Source organism: Xiphias gladius, chromosome 2 (genome assembly GCF_016859285.1).
Source record: "Xiphias gladius isolate SHS-SW01 ecotype Sanya breed wild chromosome 2, ASM1685928v1, whole genome shotgun sequence".
NCBI lineage: Eukaryota > Metazoa > Chordata > Actinopteri > Istiophoriformes > Xiphiidae > Xiphias > Xiphias gladius.
The window spans coordinates 20,235,521-20,257,988 of record NC_053401.1 but is presented as its reverse complement, the minus strand read 5'-3'; the positions used below and the strand labels follow the sequence as shown (position 1 = coordinate 20,257,988).

The 22,468-nt window shown below is 40.6% G+C and overlaps 1 protein-coding gene across 5 annotated transcripts in view; it reads left to right on the top strand.

Moving 5' to 3' along the window:
- The window catches only part of cnot4b (CCR4-NOT transcription complex, subunit 4b), a 37,574-nt gene that overhangs the window by 1,971 nt on the left and 13,135 nt on the right, over positions 1-22,468 (top strand). For 2 of the 5 annotated variants that reach the window (XM_040146665.1, XM_040146647.1), the window contains exons 2-11: positions 1,917-2,001; positions 10,844-11,083; positions 14,201-14,398; positions 16,429-16,515; positions 16,627-16,728; positions 16,844-16,969; positions 17,817-17,938; positions 18,299-18,502; positions 20,230-20,287; positions 20,588-20,843. In XM_040146665.1, coding sequence (XP_040002599.1) covers positions 10,910-11,083; positions 14,201-14,398; positions 16,429-16,515; positions 16,627-16,728; positions 16,844-16,969; positions 17,817-17,938; positions 18,299-18,502; positions 20,230-20,287; positions 20,588-20,843 — 1,327 coding nt within the window. In that variant the 5' untranslated portion in view covers positions 1,917-2,001; positions 10,844-10,909. Of the gene's footprint in view, positions 1-1,908; positions 2,002-10,843; positions 11,084-14,200; positions 14,399-16,428; positions 16,516-16,626; positions 16,729-16,843; positions 16,970-17,816; positions 17,939-18,298; positions 18,503-20,229; positions 20,288-20,587; positions 20,844-22,468 lie in introns of all 5 variants that reach the window. The other 3 variants (XM_040146632.1, XM_040146641.1, XM_040146657.1) reach the window with 2 other exon arrangements.

Sequence of the window (22,468 nt, the reverse complement as noted above, 5' to 3'; positions counted from 1 at the left end):
CACCATTTCTGCAGTTTTTCTCAGCACTACGGAGCTTTTTCACCTCATTGAGCTCATTGTTTTGCGAAAAACCCCTCTCATTAGCGTAGTTTCCAGCAGCAACAGGCAGCTGTGGAAAAGATCTGATAAACCCACTGTACACTGCCTGCCCAGCAGGCAGAGACAGTTAAGAGAACAGCTGGTGAGACCAGACCAGAACTCATTCCTATTTGCTATGAAATTGAACCTGGTTTTTTGGTGTACAGAGTTGGATATCTAACCCCAACACTTTTTTTGGTAGTCACTTAAGTGTGCCCGTAGCACTGACTAAAACGAAAACTCGACAGACCCTGAAAGCTGGCTTTGAATGTCAGAATTAGCTGGTTAAGTTAAGGGAACTTTCAACATTTGAGTTTTTTAGCTTTTTTTGTGAAGTTAAAAAAGGGCTTTGTTTGTTTAGTTTTTAAGGGTGTTCTGGTGGTCTAGTGGTTAAGATGAACCAGACTTTCCCCGGTTCCATTCTGACCAAAGAGCTTGGTTGCTTGCCATTCCTCTCCCACCTTGCATTTTCTCTCTGTACCTCTACTGTCACTATTAAATTGACCCGTCTGTTTAAATGTTTAAATGAGCAAAATACTCCGGTCATAACAAGGTTTGAAGTCTTATGCAAACAGCTCTGTGTACTGGTTGTGGCCGACTTGTATTTCTCTATGTTTTTCCTCTTCCTGTTTCCTTCAGCCTAATCCTGCCTCACTGTCTGGAAAGGCCCTCCTCTACGAAACTAGGTGTTTACGCTTCTTTATGAACCTGAGCTTTATTTTTAACAGTGCTATTCTGCATGTATTGCCCAGTTGTCTCTTTTGGTTGGTGATGGCTTCAGGCTGGCTCTTTCTCAGTCAACAGAACCTGTGTAGGAAAATTATGTTTATGTTTACTAAGGTAACTGGCACACTGTGCATTGAGATTTCAGGCGTTGCCCTGTTCCCTGAAAGAAGGCTCTTCATTTTGTGATGCCACACATGACCCCACAATACAAAGGTTAAGGTTTTCCCCTGTGATACATATGAACAGGCCCTGACTTTGTGCAGCAGTGGGCTAAGGAGCATTTAGTTGGGAGGATTCTCAGCTATGTGAAGCTCTTCTGTCACAAGAGGTGTCAAGAGGTTTCTCCAGGTCAGGACCACGCCGGAAAGCAGAGTGAATGAGGAACTGCTAGTGTTACAGCACTGCAGTTTTCTGTCTAGGTCATCTGTGTTCTTAACCTTCTGAACTCAGCTGATGCAAGTCAAACTTATCCTCAGAGCCATTATTCAGTCAAAGTGGAACACACAGAATCAGCATGACCCACTCTTTCTAGTGGTAGGGTAACCGCGATTGAATGTTTTCTTCAATATCAAAGTAATCCAGGCGATTGTTGTCTCTGTCCCCTGCAACTGTGCAAACAGGAACTTTTAGTAGCTAATGCAGCACGATATTTAACAGTGCAAATTCAACAGAATGTAAAGAAATGGAGGTTAAAAATAAATGCTGACCCAGTCTCGATGTCAACATCATTCTTCCTGTTTACATCACCCAAGCATGATGGGAACCCTGGTGTTTTAAGTTGAAAGATCGTATTATCTGCAGTATTAGCACCCGTCTTTTTCTCCTCCTCATCGTGTGTGTAGGGTTAGGGTTAGCATACCGTGTGTGTTGTGGCTGTAAGCTAGCTGTTGTTGTTCTTAGCACTTTGTGCACTGTGCAGTTACAAACTGAGGCTTGGTTATTTATATATGGCACAATCTATACTATAGGGCAGTCTCAAGTGCAAACTTGGAGCCGCATGTATTTAGAGGGAAACATTTTATTTCATATTACTGACATTTGCCACTTTGATTTCTTGTGTTGATTATGGTGCTGCAATGTGACTGAATTTGCTGTTTGGTTCAGTGTCACAGATATCGGCTGCTAAAAGGAGGCCTAATGAGCCTTTAACTGATGTGAGCTCCTTAGATCATCGGGACAAGACAGGGTCCAGTGCAGGTCAGTTAACATCCCCCTCGTGTATAACCCTCGATAATGCATGCTTCTCAGAGTGGCATGAACCTCTAAATTGTTTTATTTTTCTGGACGCAATAAATGGATGTCTGAACATAATCTGCAGAAGGCTGCCAAGGATATATCAGGATGCCAAAAGATTAGGTATATTGCATGAGACGACATCAGGTGTACAGAAAACAGGGTTGACCAGCCGTAAATATTTCTACTTTTTTTTATTGCATTACTGAAATTACTTTTTTAAAATTCAGTGCGCTTGTGCAAAGATTGCATAAATAAATAAATAAATAAATGAAGCCTATTGAGGCATATTGCCGCATGTCTGAAACATTTCTGTGACCCGTACTGTAAGGCCGAGCAACCCATGCAGTGAAGAAGTGCCCCTCTTTTTGTTGTAATGGAATCTCGGTTTATACTAAATAAAACAATAAAAGATACGTCAAACAAAATAGTGATCCATGTCGTAAAGCTGCCTGTCAGTGTTTTTAGCGTGTTCTGAGTGACAATGTTTTCTTGTTGAGAGTCCAGTGTCGTCAGTGCTCTGGTACAGGAGTTGATCCTGAGATGTGGATGAAGTGTTTTGGGGGCATTGGTTTGAGCTGCTGCTGGGGAGTGAAGACAAAAGCTCGCGGCCCAGGATATTATTGGTGTGCAAAATGGCAAGAGGTAATGATAATTGTCTGCGTAAAGGCTACTTTTATGTTGTGAATTGGAGTCATGGATTGGTTTAATTTGAAGATGGCAAATAAAGTCGGTGAGAGTGGGCATCCTTGTCTGGTTCCTCGGTTAAGTGTAAAGCTTTGTAAAGTGTAACCATTTGTGATTATTGTGGCCTTGGGTGAAGTGTGCAGTGTTCTAATCCAATGGATGAACGACTTTCCAAAACCCAACTTGTGCAGGTTGCTGAATAGAAATGTCGGCTTTACTTTGCAGATTGTCTTTCGGCATCTGATGATAGGACTATGATTTTGGTTTGTTTTTGGTGTGAAAGATTGATATGTTATCTGCAGCATTTCTGTTTTTGATTAAACCTGTTTGATCTGGGAGGAATAACTTATTGGGTTTTAGTAGAAGTGTCATGATGGCCCTATTCATGTGTTTGGGTGTTGTGGAGGTAGCTTTAATTCCTCTGGTTACTCTGTAAAATGGTGATAAAATATACCAGAAGTGTATAGAATTCATCTGAGAGTCCATCAGGTCCAGGTGGTTTGTCATTTGACGTATTATTCAGGGCTTTTGGTAATTCTAGCTTGTTTAGAAAAGTTATTATTTCATTATCATTAATGCTATGTAGGCATGTCATTAAACATTAACATTAACATTCCCCTCTCTTCCACCTCTCTTGACTACGTCCTGTGTCATCTCTAACTGTATCAAATATGCACTGAGCCTGATGCTCGTTTTCTTACACTCAAGATGCAGCCTTGTGCCATCTTTCAGAAATACCCCTGCATTGCCATATTTATGTCCATACTTTGCAGGGGCATCGGACGACAGTGTAATATCATTTTTTGACAGAGTATCCCACCTGTCAAGCCTCTAATGGCAGCCTCTCTACGCAGGGCCCAGCAAGCTTCTCCAATATGACCCTTATTACTTCTGCGGCTTTGTCAGCACTTTCTCCTCCGTTTGTGACTAAATGTCTTTACGCTTCTCTAAAAGCATCTGAATACTGTCCGTGCTCAAGGGTGGCGATGTGAATCTGACTCGCTACAAGCCTGAGTTTAAATATGCTCTCCCCTCAAAAGCTCAGCCTCTTTATCCAAAACCTCGACCTACTCTAGCAAATCAGGCACCGTGGGACTTTCACTCTTTAGTAATTGGTCCGAAGGAAGTCTTTTCTCTTCTCTAATTTCATCTTTTCTAAGTCCTCACAGAGATTCTGATCTTAATTTCTGCATCATACGGTTTTTTAGCCTTGTTTTATCAGCTATCTATTTCGTCAGCATCCGTAGCAGCACCTACATCCCCATGAACATAGACACTTGCACAGTTACTGCTTTCTTTTTCTACCTTTTCAGTCCTGTGTGTTTTTGGTACACGGCTTTCAAGTCCTCATGACATGACAGTCTTCTCTGTTGCTGCGCTTCAGCTTTCTCCTGGCTAGATATGCGCTAACACCCTGAAAATGCACGGATAGAAAACTTATGACATTTATTATTAATTATTTAGGGATATCTATTTGGCATATTTTTCTGTCTCAAACATAACTCTGTTATTTAACGGACTTAAAGCTTCTCATTCCTCCTTAACAGAAACGTCAGAATATATTTTTCCATCACAGCACACTGTGATTGTGGATTTAGGGCTGTGTGAGTCACATTTGGAAATGCCCCTTTTTTCTAATTGAATTACACCATTAATAATGATTCGGTGCAGCGGCATTTCAGTTCATGTGAATCATATTCAAGCACTGTAATTGTACGATGAGTGCAGAGTGTGGCAGCATTTTATGTATAGTTCTGTTGCTTGGCTGGAAGTATTTGAAAGTGCAGCTCCCGTCTCTACATTAATTGTTAAAAAAAAACAAAAAGAGGAAGTAAAAAGACTTTTGAAGGGTTATAGACATGATCATCATGAATAAATACGTGTAGAAATGTCAGTATTTCTTTAAGGCTTAATTGCAATAACTAACTTACAAGTGATATTATTAGTTATATGAACCGTATTTGAGTTATGAGTTTAACTATTGTTAAGATGAACTTTAAGCCAGGATTTCATGGCGGCTCCCTGCAGATTCTCTCAGATTCTGTGGCGGTCTCAGATTTGTAGCATCTGGGGAGCACACTTCCTGTTTCTTATCAAATTAAAAACTAATCCGGCCACACAGGGTTATACACAAGACTTTGGTGAATGTGTTGTAAAAATCTCGCTGTTCGCGGTGGATCTGGGGAGCAGCCGCTTCAATAAAGTATTCCGAGCTCATTTTCCACAGTGTAAATCTGATCCGTCAACAAGGACACCCAGTGCCATCTCAGTGGACCAATACAAACCCCCTCTGGGACTTTTGGGTCAAATGAGGAGAGATACAATTGTTTTTGGGGACCTTTTTTCTGAAATGAACACGGTTCCCAGCATTTTTCAGACTGAAAAATGAATAGATAGTGATTGAATGACCCGTAGTTTGTAGTTTTTTTAATATGATGTTTTGAATTTCAGTTCAGCGTCCCTCCTCCCCCGTTGTGATTATCCTGCAGGTAGAACGTTTGACCTCCCTATTAAAGATAAGAATCTTCTTCAATCACATGAAAAATTGTATTTTTATTAACATATCAATCTGCAGTAGATGGAAAAAACATGCGGCAAACGGTACAAGGCCACATCTGATGTACAGTAACTTAAAGGTGTTTTTTGATTTTGGAGTGGTTTGTGTGTGTGTGCCTCTGACACCTAAAGCTACGAAAATTGTTCCTCATCTACATTTGCAATATAAGGGGGTCTGAGCAGATTAGAATGCAGTCTTGTTTAATCGAGATACTTGTTTCAAATTAGATTTTATATCATAGAGACTTTTCTTGAGTTTCTGGTCAAAACGTATACCATAGGTAAGAATATAAACTTAAATCCTATTAAATCTCCCAAAAAAATCTATTAAATGATCCAAATTGTTTAGTTTTACGCCACACACTTAAGCACACAGCTGCAAATGAGTAAGAGGTCCTGCTGTTACCATGTAACTAAATATAGGTATTATTAGATATTATCAAGCTAATCAACAATTATTCATTTTAAGATGGCCTGTGCAAAATAAATTCTTGAATACATTGTCCCACTCCTTAAAAAAACTCTGCTCTGATTACTTGTTTAATTGTTTAAACGATCTTACCTGATTTAGTGTTGCTGCATTGTATTGAGATGTGTCTAATGGTCCCACCCCCACATGTATGTAAATGGGCTAACAAAGTATTAGAAATACCTATAATTCAATCACGTACAACAGCACCACAAACTTTGACCTCATTTATAAACGTGCAGTTGAAATAACCGTATTCAGACAGTGTCAGCAAAACACTAAAAGGCTCATAAAGGTAGGATTTATAACAGAGCCCCAGCAGGTGTTGCTGATGCAAGTATGAACAGGTTATGACAGACTTTTTTCACACAAAAATTGAGATTTGTGGATGTGATGAAGCAGTTTGAGTGGTAGACCAGCTACTGGCAAATGAATAAGCCAGTAATATGCACGGGTCGCATGGGAGTTGAGGTAGAGACATGAGGCAAATATAACGGGTGAGGTGGGACTAGGTGCATGCTGGTGTTCTGAAAACAACAGGGAGTTGATTACTGCCGTTTGACCCGCTGATTTGGCTGCTTATCAGCACGGTCAGCAGTTGGAGCAGCAGCAGTGACCGTGACACACAGGTCATAGAGCCAGTTAAGGTATTTAAAAACGCTTCCTGCCAATTAAAAATCATACTCCTTCTCAGAGTCACAACTCAGTGAAACGAGAACACAGACCAGATACACTATCCATATTTTTAGATTTAGTATGACCTATGTTTCGAAGATATCATTATCTCCAGAACTTGCCAGAGTATCTGTTTCTAGTTTGTCTTAAGAGGGGCCCACAGTGTCACCGCTGAAAACCACTGTTTCGACCAAAGTAAGCAGCCTGGAGTAATGCTGGCCTTACTAAAAAATGCTGTGACTGATTTCGTGCAGTGTGTGGATTAGGGTGATTTCATTAAGCGGCAGCCAGCCTGGAGTGTGGCTCCCTGTGCTGAGCTGCTGAAGGAGTTAGTTAAGACCATACATGTCCAGCAGGGAGGTGAGGGTGGGCTGCAGGAGCACTGCTGCTGCCCATCTGGACTTACCCTTAAAAGAGAGAAGCCCCGGTGGACTCCACCCTCCCGCACTCAGGACAGGCAGGGTATTTTTAGCAGTCATCCTTGCTCTTTTCTCTGCGGCCTGGGATAGAACCACATGGAAATCCTGTATACTTTCCATGTAGGATAGACCCACATGGAAATCCTATATACTTCCTGCATACGTAAGTGGACAGAGGGAACACTGACATGTTTTATTCAGCTAGCATTTCCCATTAGTAAAGCTGAAGATTTTGTAGATATCATGGAAAAATCACAAATTGAGGCTGCAGTCTTCCACTGACTTAACAATTAGCCCATCTGTCACTTCTCAAGCTGTTAGATTTCCTGTTTTGTACGAGTGTTGGGATTTGGATAACTGTTCGCCAAGGAAATAGTGTTTGTATCATCAACAGGTTTCGGAAGGGATGCGTAGTAGCTTTATTCTGGAAATACCATGCCATCTCAAATAATCCGAGTAATAAAAAACCTACGATCTGTAAATAAGATGAGGTGGCGCATCTTACTAACATTGACTTCAGCATTCGGCCATTGTGGTGGCTGCTTGAGCTCACCAAGTCATCTAGTAGCAAGGAAAGATAATGTGAATTTGTTGTGAACATAAGAGAAACCAAAACGTTCCTGGAACTTATTGTTAACAGGGTGTGCGCTATAGATCTTCCTATAGTGTACTTAAGCACTTAATACAGAGAAGGTGAGGCTTATTTGTTGGATTCTTTCACCTTTATCCCTTAAATTTTCTGTGTTGGGACGCATTGATGTAGGACTTTTTTAGATCACTGTGGTCCCAGCCCTCTCAGAATTTATTTGAGTGGATTCCACCTGTAGCAAATTGAACTGATTGGTCCCACAATTCACACTTCATGTCAGGACAAAAACCAAGCCATTAACTCCGAGTAACTCTAAGGACCTTTGCGATAAAACTGTGGTGTATAAAAGATCATTGAAAGAGCATTGGTCAGATATGGTGACGTCAGGACCGTGAATGGAGGGATTGGACAATGTGGGAAAGTGGAAGTGATGGAGAGAAATAGATCAGGAGTATAAAGCCAACGTTAACCCACAGAGGAACGAGGCAGATTGTGAGGGATCTTCCTTACTGAACTTTCACCAAACTTCATTACAAGGCATGTGACGGTCTGCTTGGAGTTTGCCAAATAGCATTGAAAAACTCTGAGAGCATGAGGAAAAATATTCTCTTGCCTGACGACACAAAAATTGACCCTTTGGGCAGAACTCCAAACTCTACATCTTGTGAACGCCAGGCACAGCTCATCACCTGGCTGATACCATCCCTACAGTGAAGCATGGTGGTGGCAGCATCGTGCTGTTGGGGAGCTTCCCAGAGAGGCCTCTGAAGAAAACCTGCTCCAGAGTGCGCGCGACCTGGGACTGTGGCCGGGCTCCAGAGAATTTTTTAAGGAAAAAGAAAAAATGTATTTGTAAAACATCCCACTCGTTTTCACAGATGAAAAAAGGAACTTAGATTAAATTATTCTGGTAAAACTTTTGTTTTACAAGAACTTTAGAAAGATTGTCCTATCCAAACATTTTTTTTTTACCTGTTCTTAAGTCATAAACACAGGAGATGAAAAAATTTACATCAGACTTATGAAATGGATCACCAGAATTTTTCTTTCTCATTTGTCTGTGAGGGCTTCCGTAGTTTTCTGTCTGAATGCCCTGTAATGGTAAAATCCATTGACGCCCAGCCAATACAGGATTTTTAAGGCAGACGCCAATTTTGATATTTGAAGATATAAATATCTAAAAAATTCTTTATATTGGCTGATATTCTTTTTTTTAAACAAAGATTTTTGATAAGGATCCCTTACATTTAGTTATTTAGAGGGACATGGGCAGTGTCTGAAACAGCTTTCACTGTCATTTATTTGTCATTGTGCAATGTTGATGTGATTTAAAAAAAAATTTTTTTTAGCGCTTTTCTTCTGGTCTAATAATGTGTCTAATATTACCATTTATATCCAGCTGTTTTGAAATGTGATGACCAGACATTAGCTGACGGGGTTAATTCCAAAAAGGCACCGTGTTTCAGCTTTAAACTCATCATATCTTTTCAGTGTAACGATCGTAACTGCAGTGAGATACCAGCTGCGGATATATTTACTGTTGCGTCATTTAGGCAGAATGGGTATAATGCCGTCCATTAACGGCTGACAAACCATGGCATTAGCTAGCTTCATGGCTTGCTAATTTAGCAACAGATAAACTGCAAGCATGTTTTATAGTGGTTGTCTGCATTATACTCAGGAGGCACAAAATGATGACTCATGTTCAGTTACTTCCTAGAAATACTGACTGTTTATCAGTACACCACTACACCACTCAACTGCTCTGCTGTTGAGTGTATGAGAGGCTGTCAGGCTTATTTAGGTTCTAGAAAAGGAGACATGAAGGGGGCATGGTTCACTATCATTCAATAAGGTATTACACATGAAAATGAGCACCTGACCGTGAAGACGCAGTCAGCTGAGCCGTGATGCCCAGTGAGATTAGTGTGTTGCCTACAGTGGAGTTGCAGTGCTCTCTGGTGGACAAACTGTACAATAGCGACATCAGTAATAAAATAGCACAAGCACCTACCTTTGGCTTTCCATTACTTTAATTTCTTGTTACTAACCAGCTGTTATTAATGCTGATACTGATAAACTCAGCTGCCAATGTATTGGTTGGGCCTTAATATGCCTATAACTTTTTTTTGTTTGGGCTGCTTAAAAACAAACAATAAACTGTTTATGTTCCCTTTTAATTATTTACCTTCCTCATCTTGGCGTAATTTGCTCGTCTGACATATTTACTAATGGCTCAACCAACAAAAAGCAGATAGTTGGGAAAACGTTTTTCCTGACTTTACTGGAATGGCTAAATGCAAAATTTGTCTCTTGAACCTATAGCATCCTTGAAAGCACGCAGCAGGAGAAGCAATGGTTATTTGTTTTTTGGCCTCAGAAAACAGGTTAAAACATCCCATCTAAATGCGAGTGACCGTCGACTACCTTTTCCAGCAACAAACCACATGAGCAAAGAATGAAAAGACAAGGACAACAGCACGAGCAGTCACCAGTTAAATGTGAACTACATGTGGCTGAAAACTCGTTGAAAATTAGGAAAGGAGTGTAGAGATGACAGCTAGCCGCAGGGTGTCATACTTCACCAGCATGTTTGACATGTGGTCAGCGTTGCCGATCAAAATGAAATAACGCCTGAAAAGATGATTTAATTTAAACAAGGAAATAGCTTATACAGTAAGTTCAAATGGATAACTTCTGATTTTCCCACATTCAATTTTAAAAGTTTTTTGTCCCATTAGCAGTGGGGCCTGAGGATGATGTTGGTTGGACCTTTGGTCTGTTGAACACTTTGGTCCAGGAATGTCTTGAGCAGATTGGTACTTCCTAGATGGGACATTATTTTGGTGGATAAGTGTCAAGTACGTAAAGCCCAGTCCGTTTCTCTTCCTCCGTGCATTTGCTCCAGACACACCTCATCATGTGTTTAAACACTGGAGCCACACTGTGTTGGAATTAAGTGACCTGCCAGTTGTGCTCAATAAGCACCAGCCAGCACGTTTAGTGAATGACATGACACCTTGCACCTGTTAAATATGTGGCACTTGGACCATGCGAGGGTTGCAGTTGACAGTTCATGCTGAACAACACAAGCAGACAGCATGGCAGGTTATAAACTTCAGTGAACTGAGTCTTGTATGAAGAAATACCTAACTGCAAACATAAACTTAATTGAAATTGAGGGTAGTTGAAAAAGAAGCCAGAGCAGCATGACTGACGTACACCCTGTTACTTAACCCCCATTATAGATGAGTATAATAGGCAGGGAAACCCCAGTTTGACAGGCAGAGCCTGAGATTTGACCTGTGGGATGCCAGTTTAGGGGAAGGCGGCTGTTGCGTAGATTGTGATTTAAGTTTTGTCACATTTCTCTTCAGGATGGAGCTAAGTTCCTCTTTGTCTCTGCTCCAGTGTCCACAGCTCCTCCTGCCCCTTTTCCCGTGAAAGCTGTCCAGTCCAGAGGTGTGGAATCATAGAATGCCCCGAAGCCCCGAGGCGAAGGACGACCCGATGGAGTGCCCGCTGTGTATGGAACCACTAGAGATCGATGATGTAAACTTCTTCCCCTGCACCTGTGGATACCAGATCTGCCGCTTCTGCTGGCATCGAATCAGGACAGACGAGAACGGTCTCTGTCCCGCCTGCAGAAAGGTAGACCTCGGTCTTCTCCGAAGCCTAATCAGCATGAAAACCACAACAATGGAGGAATTACTCATTATAACTAACATTAGGCCAACTGAAAGAGATTCATTCATGGCATTCGTGCAAGCCTTAGTGCTAACTTTTGATTTAGCTGTGTTGGACTGTTGGACCCAATACAAGAAACCAGTACACCGTTTTAAAGTGACCAGCATGCACAAAAGAACAAAACTGAATCTTCTATTGAGTATATTTTTTCAGAATTATACATGTAGAGTTTTATTTAAGGAATCATGTTTACCTTAATTCTGGTTTAGCCTTTAGTTTTCATTAAATTCTTACTCTTTTAAAATGAATGAATTACTTAATGTGTAAAATGTAAAAAGGACCGATTCCAATCATAAATTCGCGGAGCCCACAGAAATGTCTTCAGATTTCTTGACCAAAAGCAATACAATCCAAGAGGCTTCCGGTTACAGTGATATGAAACAGAAGAGCGGCAGATCTTCCTATTGATTAATTTGAATGAAATCAAAACTGATGAATGTTTTGCCAGCCTCCTGACAGCTTCAGCATCTCATAGCTGGGTTTTGTACTGTAGGATGTGGTCTGCCTCCATGATCCGTGTTAAAAACATAGATCTTGGAGCACAGTGGCCATGACCAACAAGAAGTCCGACAGGTCAGGAAACATTGTGAGACAATCAGATGTTGGAAGCAACCTCCAGGTTAATTAAACATCCCGGGGCTGTTGCTCTGTCATTTAGCTTATCTGCGGTTTAGAACGGGTCCAGCTGACCCGGAAGTTGCAGGGGTTTTAAAACGCACGTGTGCTCAACTAGGCCCGCTTGCTCCGTCAACATGAGCAAAAGTTCAGCTGACCTGCTGCTATCGCGGCTGTATGAGGTGTGTCAGAAAACCCCATCGTGTAGCCCACTGAGAGTAGGTGCGTCTGATTACTTACCAGCATGGACTGGAGCAACAGAGTTATCGTTTTTAATCATCATTTTATCCATGTTGTCGTGCTATTACTGGTGTTATTTTGATCTGCAATGTGTTCTATGATGTTTCCACTGTTGATCACATTTCTACATTGTTTCACAATGACTGATTACACCGTGATGTTGTTTATAGAATTATTGAGATTTTCATCCTCGACAGCGATCTGCTGAAAAGTGATTATGAATTTTGTTCCAGCAATGAATCACAATAAGTGAGAAACCATATCCCTGCTAAGTTTTTTTTTTTTTTTTTTTCCCCCCTATCTGAAAACATTATCTTAGCAGAACATGTGTACTTGCACTTGTGATCGTTGAATATCACTACAGTTAAGTAATATTCTTCAGAATATTTCAATAACATCATATCATAGCACATTTGCCACTTTCTCTCATTTCTGCACTAATAATATATATAATAATCGGTCGAATGTACGGTATTAGCTTACAGTAAAACTGTGGTGGGGATTGGTCTAAAGACACATATATGATTATTTATTTCTGTGACTTATGTATGTGTCGGATAATCGCCCTTTTTCTGGCATCAAAAATGAATTGAGGGGGAAGTGACACTTCTCATTGTAATTACACAATTGAATAACTTTGCCAGTTTTTGTAGTGATGCCTGCAAAAGAACATACATGGTAAAAGAGTTGACATTTTACTAGTGAACAGAATGAGCTGAGCTGTATAAATCTGTCCTCATTCTGAAGTTTATTAGCTTAATCCTCAGATAAACCATGTCTGCAGCAGGTTAAAGTTGAACATCAGAAACAGTGACCTCTACAGGGGTTTAAGTGATTTCTACAGGACCCAGCAACCGCGTTCAGACTAAACCACAGATGCAGTTTGAACCGCAGCTTCTGAGGACATAGCAGTGGGGGTTTAAGGGATCATGTGACTGGTTTAAACCCATCCTAAACTTGAAACTAAACTAATGCTATGACAGAGCAACAACACCGTTTAGAAGAAAAAGAGAAAGAAGTTAAACAGTAAAATTGTCCCACTGGAAAAAGTAAAATTGTTTGTTTCCAACCTGTCTGATCGTCTGACTGCTTGTGTTCCTCGACCTCTCAGACTTTGTTGTAGTGGTGTCCCTGGGTTCCCAGGTCTCAGAAATGAACTTTGCATTTAATTGCAGCCACTTCCCCTGAAAAATCACGTATGGGACACATTCACCTGCAGCCTGAATGTAGCCTCTGACGTATCTGCGATAGCACCAGCATTTGATTTGAGGAGTCTGAAATCTCATTGGAGGAAAAATGAAACTTCTCACTGCAGCTTCAGTTGACATTTCCATATGTAACTACTAGTAGTAATGGAATGGGTTAGGAGCTCACTGAATAGTAATTTATCCATATCTATAATCTAGGCTCGACAAGTAGGATGTTAAATAACTCCAGGACTACTATATGAAACAGACACATACATTTTTTTAAAAACGAAAATGTAGTTCACAACTCTGTTACTTTCTTTAAGACACTATGGGAATTCACTATTCAGTGTTCCACTTAGACGAAAAATAAATTCAAAGAAAGCACGCCTTTAAAATAAAATAAATGAGCTTAGATTTGTGTCTGTTCAGAGCTGTTAATTCAAGTACCAAACCAAAAAAAAAAAAAAACTCCTGAGCTCGATATATTTTTTCTAGTCCTCATTCATGTCCTCTTAAGTTCAGAATTGCATTTTTATTGAATACTGTTCAGTTCAGTAAAGTCAAACGTTTTTTCTCCAGTCACCTATGTAGTTTTACTTTGGTTCGGAGCTCTCTATGTTGTGTATGTTTTGTCGTATATCTTACCTGGAATCTGAAGGGAGAAACTGGTGCATCCAGATCCATGGCTCCTGGACTCCTCTACGCTTAGCATCGGTGATAAACCATTAAAAAAAAAGATAACAAAAACAAGATCATACAGTGTAACTTCAATTAATGTCCATGATTTTACTGTTACATTATTTTACTTAGCTGAATATCTATTACACTTATAGGGGTTACACATAGTCATCAAAGAGACGACTCACACTGTTGTTATGAACTCCTGGGATGATTAAACCGCACAGATTTTATGATATCCGACAGGTAGAGCATTTGATTGGGGATGTTTGGCTTAAGTGAAGTGTGTGTTCTGCAGCCGTACCCAGAAGACCCTGCAGTGTACAAGCCTCTGTCCCATGAGGAACTGCAGAGGATAAAGAACGAGAAGAAGCAGAAGCAGAACGAGAAGAAGCAGAAGATCACAGAGAACAGAAAACATCTGGCCAGCGTCCGTGTGGTCCAGAGAAACCTGGTCTTTGTAGTGGGGCTATCTCAGAGGTTGGCCGACCCTGAGGTGAGACACACACTCACACACACATTAAACTAAGTATTCACAGTGTAGGCTGCTATGATGAAATTAGGTATCCAGAAGAATTGATTTGACCCTGATCTGATTTTGACTCTTAATGTTTAGTGAAACTGTAGTAAGGCTTTCTCATATATACTAGAATAAATGGATGGTGTGCAACTCTGCAGCAGCAGTCTGCCAATATCTCCCACGCCCAGCACTCCTGGAAAACAACAGCAGCAGCGTAGCGTCATTGCCTGGCATCGGCGGTGACGTTACATGCCATTAAATATCCTTGAACATATTAATCATCTTTACAGCAGTGGAGGACAGTGTCAGCCTGACTGAAGGTACCATAAAAATAAGTATAAGGCTTCGTGAACATTTGGATCTGGATATGTGAGTGTCTGCTGCTCTTTCAAGTTATGTGAATTGTCCAATGAGGACTGTTCATATACCAGGATCCATGCTGTTAACAATTAGCAAGTTCAACGGGCCACATACACCAAATTACTTCATTCTCAAAAGGATTTTTCTATTCTGGCCCCATGGTTCACCACTGATATAATTACAAAATAGGTCTTAATTATTTCTTGTTTTTTGGTAGAGAAGCTGCTACTTTACATTGAATTTAGTCTACAATAAAGTGAAAATATTGGCAGGGTAATTAAAACCTTTGGTGACAAAAGTGTGGTGGAGAAACTTCCAGGAAGACAACCGTCACCGCAGCACTCCCCCGATCTGGGCTTTATGGCAGAGAGGCCAGATGGAAGCCCCTCCTCAGTGAAAGACACTTTGCAAAAAAGCACCTACAGGACTCTCAGACTGTGAGAAAAAAGATTCTCTGTTCTGATGAAACCAGGATTGAACTATTTTGCCTCAATTCTAAGTGTTATGTCTGGAGGAAACCAGACCTGGGTTGTCCCTCTGGAAGTTCCCCCCATCTCAATTGGGCTGGGTTTCCAGTTCAGGCAGGTCACTGTGCTATTGGGAACCTTCAAAGCAGCAGAAAATTGCACTGATATAACTCAAGTCTCTGACCACTCTGCTTTAGACGTGGCTTAGAGGAAGGCACATTCTTACATTCAACCTGCTTTTGCCCCAAAATATATAGTTTTTGACAGAATTGATATAATATTTTATCACAAATTCATGGCATTCATTTCCCAGTGGATCCTGAAATCTGCCTATTGGGTAACTTCACCAATTTATAACTTGTTCATGACAATGCTGTTAAGCTTACAAAAATCTCATGACTTAATATCAAAAAAGTGTTACATTAAAGTGGGAATTGGAAGAACTGAGCTTGTTGGAATGGGGATTGCTGATTTAAATTCCATACAACAAGGGAAACAAGACATTGGTTGAGAAACAAGAGTAAAACCTTATACAAATTATTGCAGCCTTTTATTGATTGAATGAAGGACATTTCTCCAAATCAGATTGACCGTTCCTCCATGTTAATCTAAATTTATCGTATGTTTTATGATGCCACAATAGGTCAAATTGCCCAAGAATGCTCCCACCAGTAACTCTCAGCTGTGTTTGTCATCTAAATGTTTATTTTAATTTCAGTCCTCTTTTTTCTGTCGTTTTTCCATCCCCTCTTTAGTTACAGTACATTTAGTGTTCTGTACTGCCTTGTGTGTTGTTGTTTTAACTGTAAATGGTCAACTATGAAAAAAATGAAATGCTCCAAAAAAAGGGTCAGCATTGTGTTCTTTGCTAGTTTAGTCGTATAGACTGGGGATCACAGGGAGAGTCTGAGGAGACACAATGTAAATTGACCCTGCTGAGACCAGGCAGGCGACTGGACGATGTATTCAGGAATTGTTTTTCAGAGGTTGGGGCTTTGCAGTTTGGATGACACCCCAAAGTGTTCGTTGTCTCTCCAGACTAGCATTTAAACTGCATTTTCATATTATCTACAGTAGTGTTACCTACCCAACAGCTAAAAGTCTCTCTGCGAGGCTCCCTGACGAAGATGACCATAAATGATTATTACATATGGGATATCTGTTTTCTGTGTTTAAAAGGTTCTAAAGAGGCCAGAATATTTTGGGAAGTTTGGGAAGATTCATAAAGTGGTGATCAACAACAGTACGTCATACGCTGGTTCACAGGTGAGGCCCTCCACAGCTAACAGCAGGTCATAGTTCACATTCAGAGTCAGAAGGGGACGAAACTAATCTTAATGTTCGCTTTGTCTCTGTTGCCTGTTCCTGTTTTCCCAGGGACCCAGTGCCAGTGCCTATGTCACATATATTAGGTCTGAAGATGCGCTGAGAGCAATCCAGTGTGTCAACAATGTAGTGGTAGATGGCAGAACGCTTAAGGTAAGCTTGAAGGATAAAAGTATTACATTTAGATTAAAGGACAGAGCATTTGAATTCATAGAAGGTTCACCAGCTGAATACTGGCTAATTGTAGAATATATTTTGTGTTTTGCAGGCATCTTTAGGAACAACAAAATACTGCAGTTACTTTTTAAAGAGCATGCAGTGCCCCAAACCAGACTGCATGTATCTACACGAGCTGGGGGATGAAGCTGCTAGTTTTACAAAAGAGGAGATGCAGGTCAGTCGGCGCAGAGTAGTGGGCACAACTAAACCTAACTCAGTCAAATCTGAACTCACAGATATCATACGCATTCTGTTTTGGGTAATTGCTCAGACACTCAGAACTTGCCTCATAATCAACAGGCTCAGACATTTCTTTCAGTATCAAAGTAAGGCAGGTGATAGTTGTTTTTACACCCATGGAAACAGTGCAAACAAGAACTGCAAGTAGCCAATCCATCATGATTTTCCATGGTGCAGAACTGGGCTACAGTTAATTCACTGTCTCAATGGCAGTGTAACACATCACCCAAAGCATGATGGAAACCCTGCTGGAAAAATCGAAAGGAAGGGGAAAATACAACAGGAATGACAAAACCCACCAAAATGAGCTTTTTGTTTCTTATATTTCATTTTTTGACAGAAGTAAGGCTCAGAATGGCCCATCAGAATGGTTTCCAACATTACATTCTAATCAATCCATTCATATACAGATATTTACTGGTTATTGAAAACCTATGGACACAACAGGCAAGAAATCCAAACCATTTCAAATTGCATAAAACTCTGCTAAGCAGTGGCTTTCCTGGGTAGCCTAACTCATTCCGATATATGACATGTCATAGCTAAGGAATGTCATGAACATATCATGAGCCCATACATGAAGGGGAATGAATCCTGAGCAAAAACAGCCACGGGTTGAAGTGTTAAAACCCATATACCACTTTTGTATATTTCCTTAGGTTGGCTCTTTCAGTCCTACGATAGTAGTACTAACATAACAAAAATGACTTTTGGTATCGCACATTTTTATGTCAGGTCTCTATGAAAACGTAGTTCTCTCTAATCTGTCCTTTTGTTTCCAGGCAGGAAAGCACCAAGAGTATGAGCAGAAACTACAAGACCTCTACAAAATCAACCCAACCTTTCTACAGACCTCAGCTGTGTCAGGGGACAAACCAAAGGGCAAAGCCAACTCTTTACAGATGTATTCTAACAGCAGACTGTCTGTCTCTGTGTATTAGTCTCTGTGTGTCTCAGTTGTCATTTGACGTGACCTGCTTCCCTTCCCTACCCTTGGTTTTTGTACTTGGTGATACATGCACATTACCTCATGAGAGTGGCCAAAGAACAGTTTTTTGTATTATGATAGATTTAAAAAAAAATTGATTGATTTCCTAAAGATACTGATCTGATTTTAAAAATAAAAGACAAGACTAATGAGCTAAAATAACTCCAAGGATTTAATGCATAATGGGACTTTACTCATTGTAAATGAAGATATGTATGCAAAGCTTTGTATTATTGTGTGATCTCTCTTTGCTTTTCTGTCTGTGTGGTGTCACAGATCTAACAGCTCCAGTAAAGACAGCTGGCTGTCATTACAGCCATCAGGGAAAACGACCAACGGTCTGTCGTCAGACCACAGGAAGAGTCCACCATTAGATGGCTCTGACTCTGAACACTTGACCCCTGAGGGGCCCGAACCTGACCTCGGCCTTGGCCCCATACCGGCCCTCACCCCTTTCTCTTCAAACTGTGACATCGCTAGGTAAACTAGATTAGATTATTAGATTTGGTTCTTAACTTGACAACTCTGCACAAGGTAGATTAGTCATTTCACTGTCTCTTTTGATACAAAGGCTGCATTAACCAAGTATGTCATTCAACTATTTTTAAAAGTTATAAAGTTTTATATGAAATCAGACTCAGCTTTATTGTGCATAGTGTGTTTATTTACTCTGGTTTGTTTCGAGGCTCTCGATGTACTTGCACAGTACCAATAGCAATGTCCAGCGAGATACACAGGAAGAACACAGCTGAGCAAAGATAAGTGAACATAAACACATGACTATTATGTACAATCCAGTAGAGAAATGGATTAAAAAAAAACCCAGCAACAATGGACACAATATATACAGTGTCTGTATACAAGGCAACCAGTTGGAAATGGGTTGTGCAAGGTGTGGGAGAGTGCAAGGAGTGCTGAAATAAATACTAAGTTAATAAGTTTATATTATATACAGTAGGTACAGGTGGTTCTGTACAGTACACAAGTATACACAGTAAATACAGCCTGCTTTTATTTATATTTAACAAGATGGATGATATATACATATTATTGCACAATGTGAGTTTAAAGCTAATATAAACAAATAATTTGTAGGTAAGTGAAGTGAAGTCATTTAGTATTGCGGGGATGATGCTCAGGGGTTGTTTGTGTTCTTACATGACTGATTAACTGTTCATTAGAGTGATGGCATGTGGGATGAAACTGTTCTCGTGTCTGGCTGAAGTCTGGCAGAGTGGCTCTGTTGTTGGACTGTGGAAATGTGCATTATGCTGAATTTACCATGTGAGAACAGTTGCTATAGCCGCAGGTAGTTTTACCCGTCGCAGTTTCGAGGCTCTCGATGTACTTGCACGTAGTACACAGTACCAATAGCAATGTCCAGCGAGATACACAGGAAGAACACAGCTGAGCAAAGATAAGTGAACATAAACACATGACTATTATGTACAATCCAGTAGAGAAATGGATAAAAAAAACCCAGCAACAATGGACACAATATACAGTGTCTGTATACAAGGCAACCAGTTGGAAATGGGTTGTGCAAGGTGTGGGAGAGTGCAAGGAGTGCTGAAATAAATACTAAGGGGGCAGTGTAATAAGTTTCTTTATATACATACAGTAGGTGGTTCTGTACAGTACGTGCAAGTATACACATCTATATTCAGTAAATACAGCCTGCTTTTATTTATATTTAACAAGCGATGGATGATATATACATATTATTGCACAATGTGAGTTTAAAGCTAATATAAACAAATAATTTGTAGGTAAGTGAAGTGAAGTCATTTAGTATTGCGGGGATGATGCTCAGGGGTTGTGTGTGTTCTTACATGACTGATTAACTGTTCATTAGAGTGATGGCATGTGGGATGAAACTGTTCTCGTGTCTGGCTGAAGTCTGGCAGAGTGGCTCTGTTGTTGGACTGTGGAAATGTGCATTATGCTGAATTTACCATGTGAGAACAGTTGCTATAGCCGCAGGTAGTTTTACCCGTCGCAGTTTTTTTTTTAAATTTTTTTATTACCTTTCTTAGCAACTGGCCTTTGTTCATTTGTGCTGGCCACACCTCCAGTGGGTATTTGAGACTCGACCATTACTGGCTTTTATATGACAATTTACCGTTACCCTGTGTTGGTGCGAACACTCCTCGGTCTTCTGGTGAGTCAATCTAATCACTATTTTTTTTTCTGCTTTTATTTTACAGCCCAAGCGACAAACTGCCAGAAATGATCACTATAGGCAACGGTGAAACCTCACAACTGGTAAGAAATGGACTCACATTGAATTACAATCACAGAAAATTCCACGTGTGTGAGTGAAAGTGTCCTAAGACACGGCTGTTGGACATTCTGATCTTGATGCATCTAAAACATCAAACTGACAGAAGAGCACTTGACTGTTTGGATTTCATGTCATAACCCATCCTGTATGTTTGTGATCGAGGCCTTTTGAATTATTCCGTTTATTTTGTCAGCAATTTTCAAGTTGCGTGAATATGTGAGACCACCAGACTGAATAAAGGATAAAAGAAGTAAGAGGCTCTCTTCTCTCGTGTGCCGTAGCTCGCGGGCAGTGACTTTCCATCACCCCCTCCTGGCCTCAGTAAGCCCAGCCGCGTGGTTCCCATCAGCGTCACAGGCCACGCAGCTCGCTCCCTGTTTGAGGTGGCCGCTGCGGAGTCCCACTCGCTGTTCTCAGACAACAGTAACTTCAGGCATCCAAACCCTCTCCCCAGTGGACTGTGCAGCTTCTCCAGTTCCCCACACAGCAACTCAGACTGGCCCACTGCACCAGAACCACAGAGTCTCTTCACGTCAGGTGGGCCCGATGGAGGAATAACTGGCTTGTTGTGTAGAAGGAAGCTGTCTGCCTGCTGTTTGTCAAGCAGGGGTTGCATCTGGTTAATCTTTCTGCTTGTAGCAGGGTTTATTGGTTCTTTACAGAGTCTCCAGTTGTCCTTAAAACAGAAATAATGGATTGTTTTATAATAGAATCAGTGTAAAAGCCAATGTGAAAACAATGTTACAGTGTGAAAGACAATCATTAAATCTAAAAACCCACTGTGCACTACCTGCTTAACGCCAAATGGCAGACAGACACAGTTGGAGACTGGTTGGGGAATTTAGCAGCGAAACAGCCAGATATTTCCCTCAGGAGAACAGAGCTAAAAGACAGGGGATGTTGGACTTACAGTACATTCAGCAAGAAAAGAAAAAGAAAAGAAATTGTGAGCACATAGAAAAATAAATCAGGCCCGGGTCTGTTTAATTATCACTGTTCTTCAAATCAGCTGGTGTATCTGAAGGAGGACGGGTATGTGTGACATCCATCCCTTTAGCTGTGCGTTTGGATGCAGTTCAGTCCTACCGCACTTTAGGTATGTAGGCGACAGGCTCAGTGTCCTGTGGGCTGGCTGGCCTTCTATAGGCGCCATCCATTACAGGGAAACGTCTTCTGAAATCTCTGAAATCTTCTCTAAGTCTCTGAGATGTCTCTGTCTCTGAAAGACTCTTGCGTCTCTCCTGAAGTCTCTGGCCTGCTAGACCCCCACTAAAAAACCTGACCTATGAATAAGGTCAAATAAAATTACATTTATTCTTTGTGCTAATACAACAAGCATTTTTTGGACCAAAGAAAAAAGCTTAACTATAATCATCTCTGTGTTCCAATTCTAATAATGTTGCACAACATAAAAAATTCAGTTCACTTATGTAATATACACAATTAAATCCATAACTTTCAATAACCTTTAATCCATAATTAGTTCCAGGGAGCTAATATGTATATCACTAACTGAATGTTGGCTAATATGCATAATGAGTAATACAATAAAATGATTCTACAGAGCAGCTTTAACCCACGGTTAACTTATTGCAACAAATAACATATACCGGCTGGCACCATATGATGTAAATATTAACACCTAAAGTGCAAGTGGTAGACCAATAGAAAACATAGAATGATCTCATTACAAACCATGTATGCTAATCACCATTCGTTATCTCAAACTCAAAACACCAAGTGTCTGGTCTTGGTTGGCGAATGCTCGGAACAGCTCATTTGGCCACACCTAGTTGAATTATGGGCACACAAACGGACTTAAGATTTCTGAAGTAGTACAAGGAATTTTTTTTTTTTTAACTGTAAGCTTTTTAACCCGTTTACCAGTTAAGAGAGTTCACCATAGTGTGATAGTTCAATGACTTTTTACCAGGAGGTGAATGGTGTAAAGTTCGTGGTGGTACCTGTCCAGTGCAGGGAATTCATGGAGTCTTGTCGTCGCCAGGCAACCAGCGGAGCTACTGCACAGAAGTGCTGGATGAATGGAGAAACCGATTTGTGAAGAAATAGTTTCAGCATGTAACTTTCCCTAAAACCAAAAATAGTTTTTATATTTTTCTTTGTGTAAACAAATGGCACACAGCGTACTAATTACTGACCTT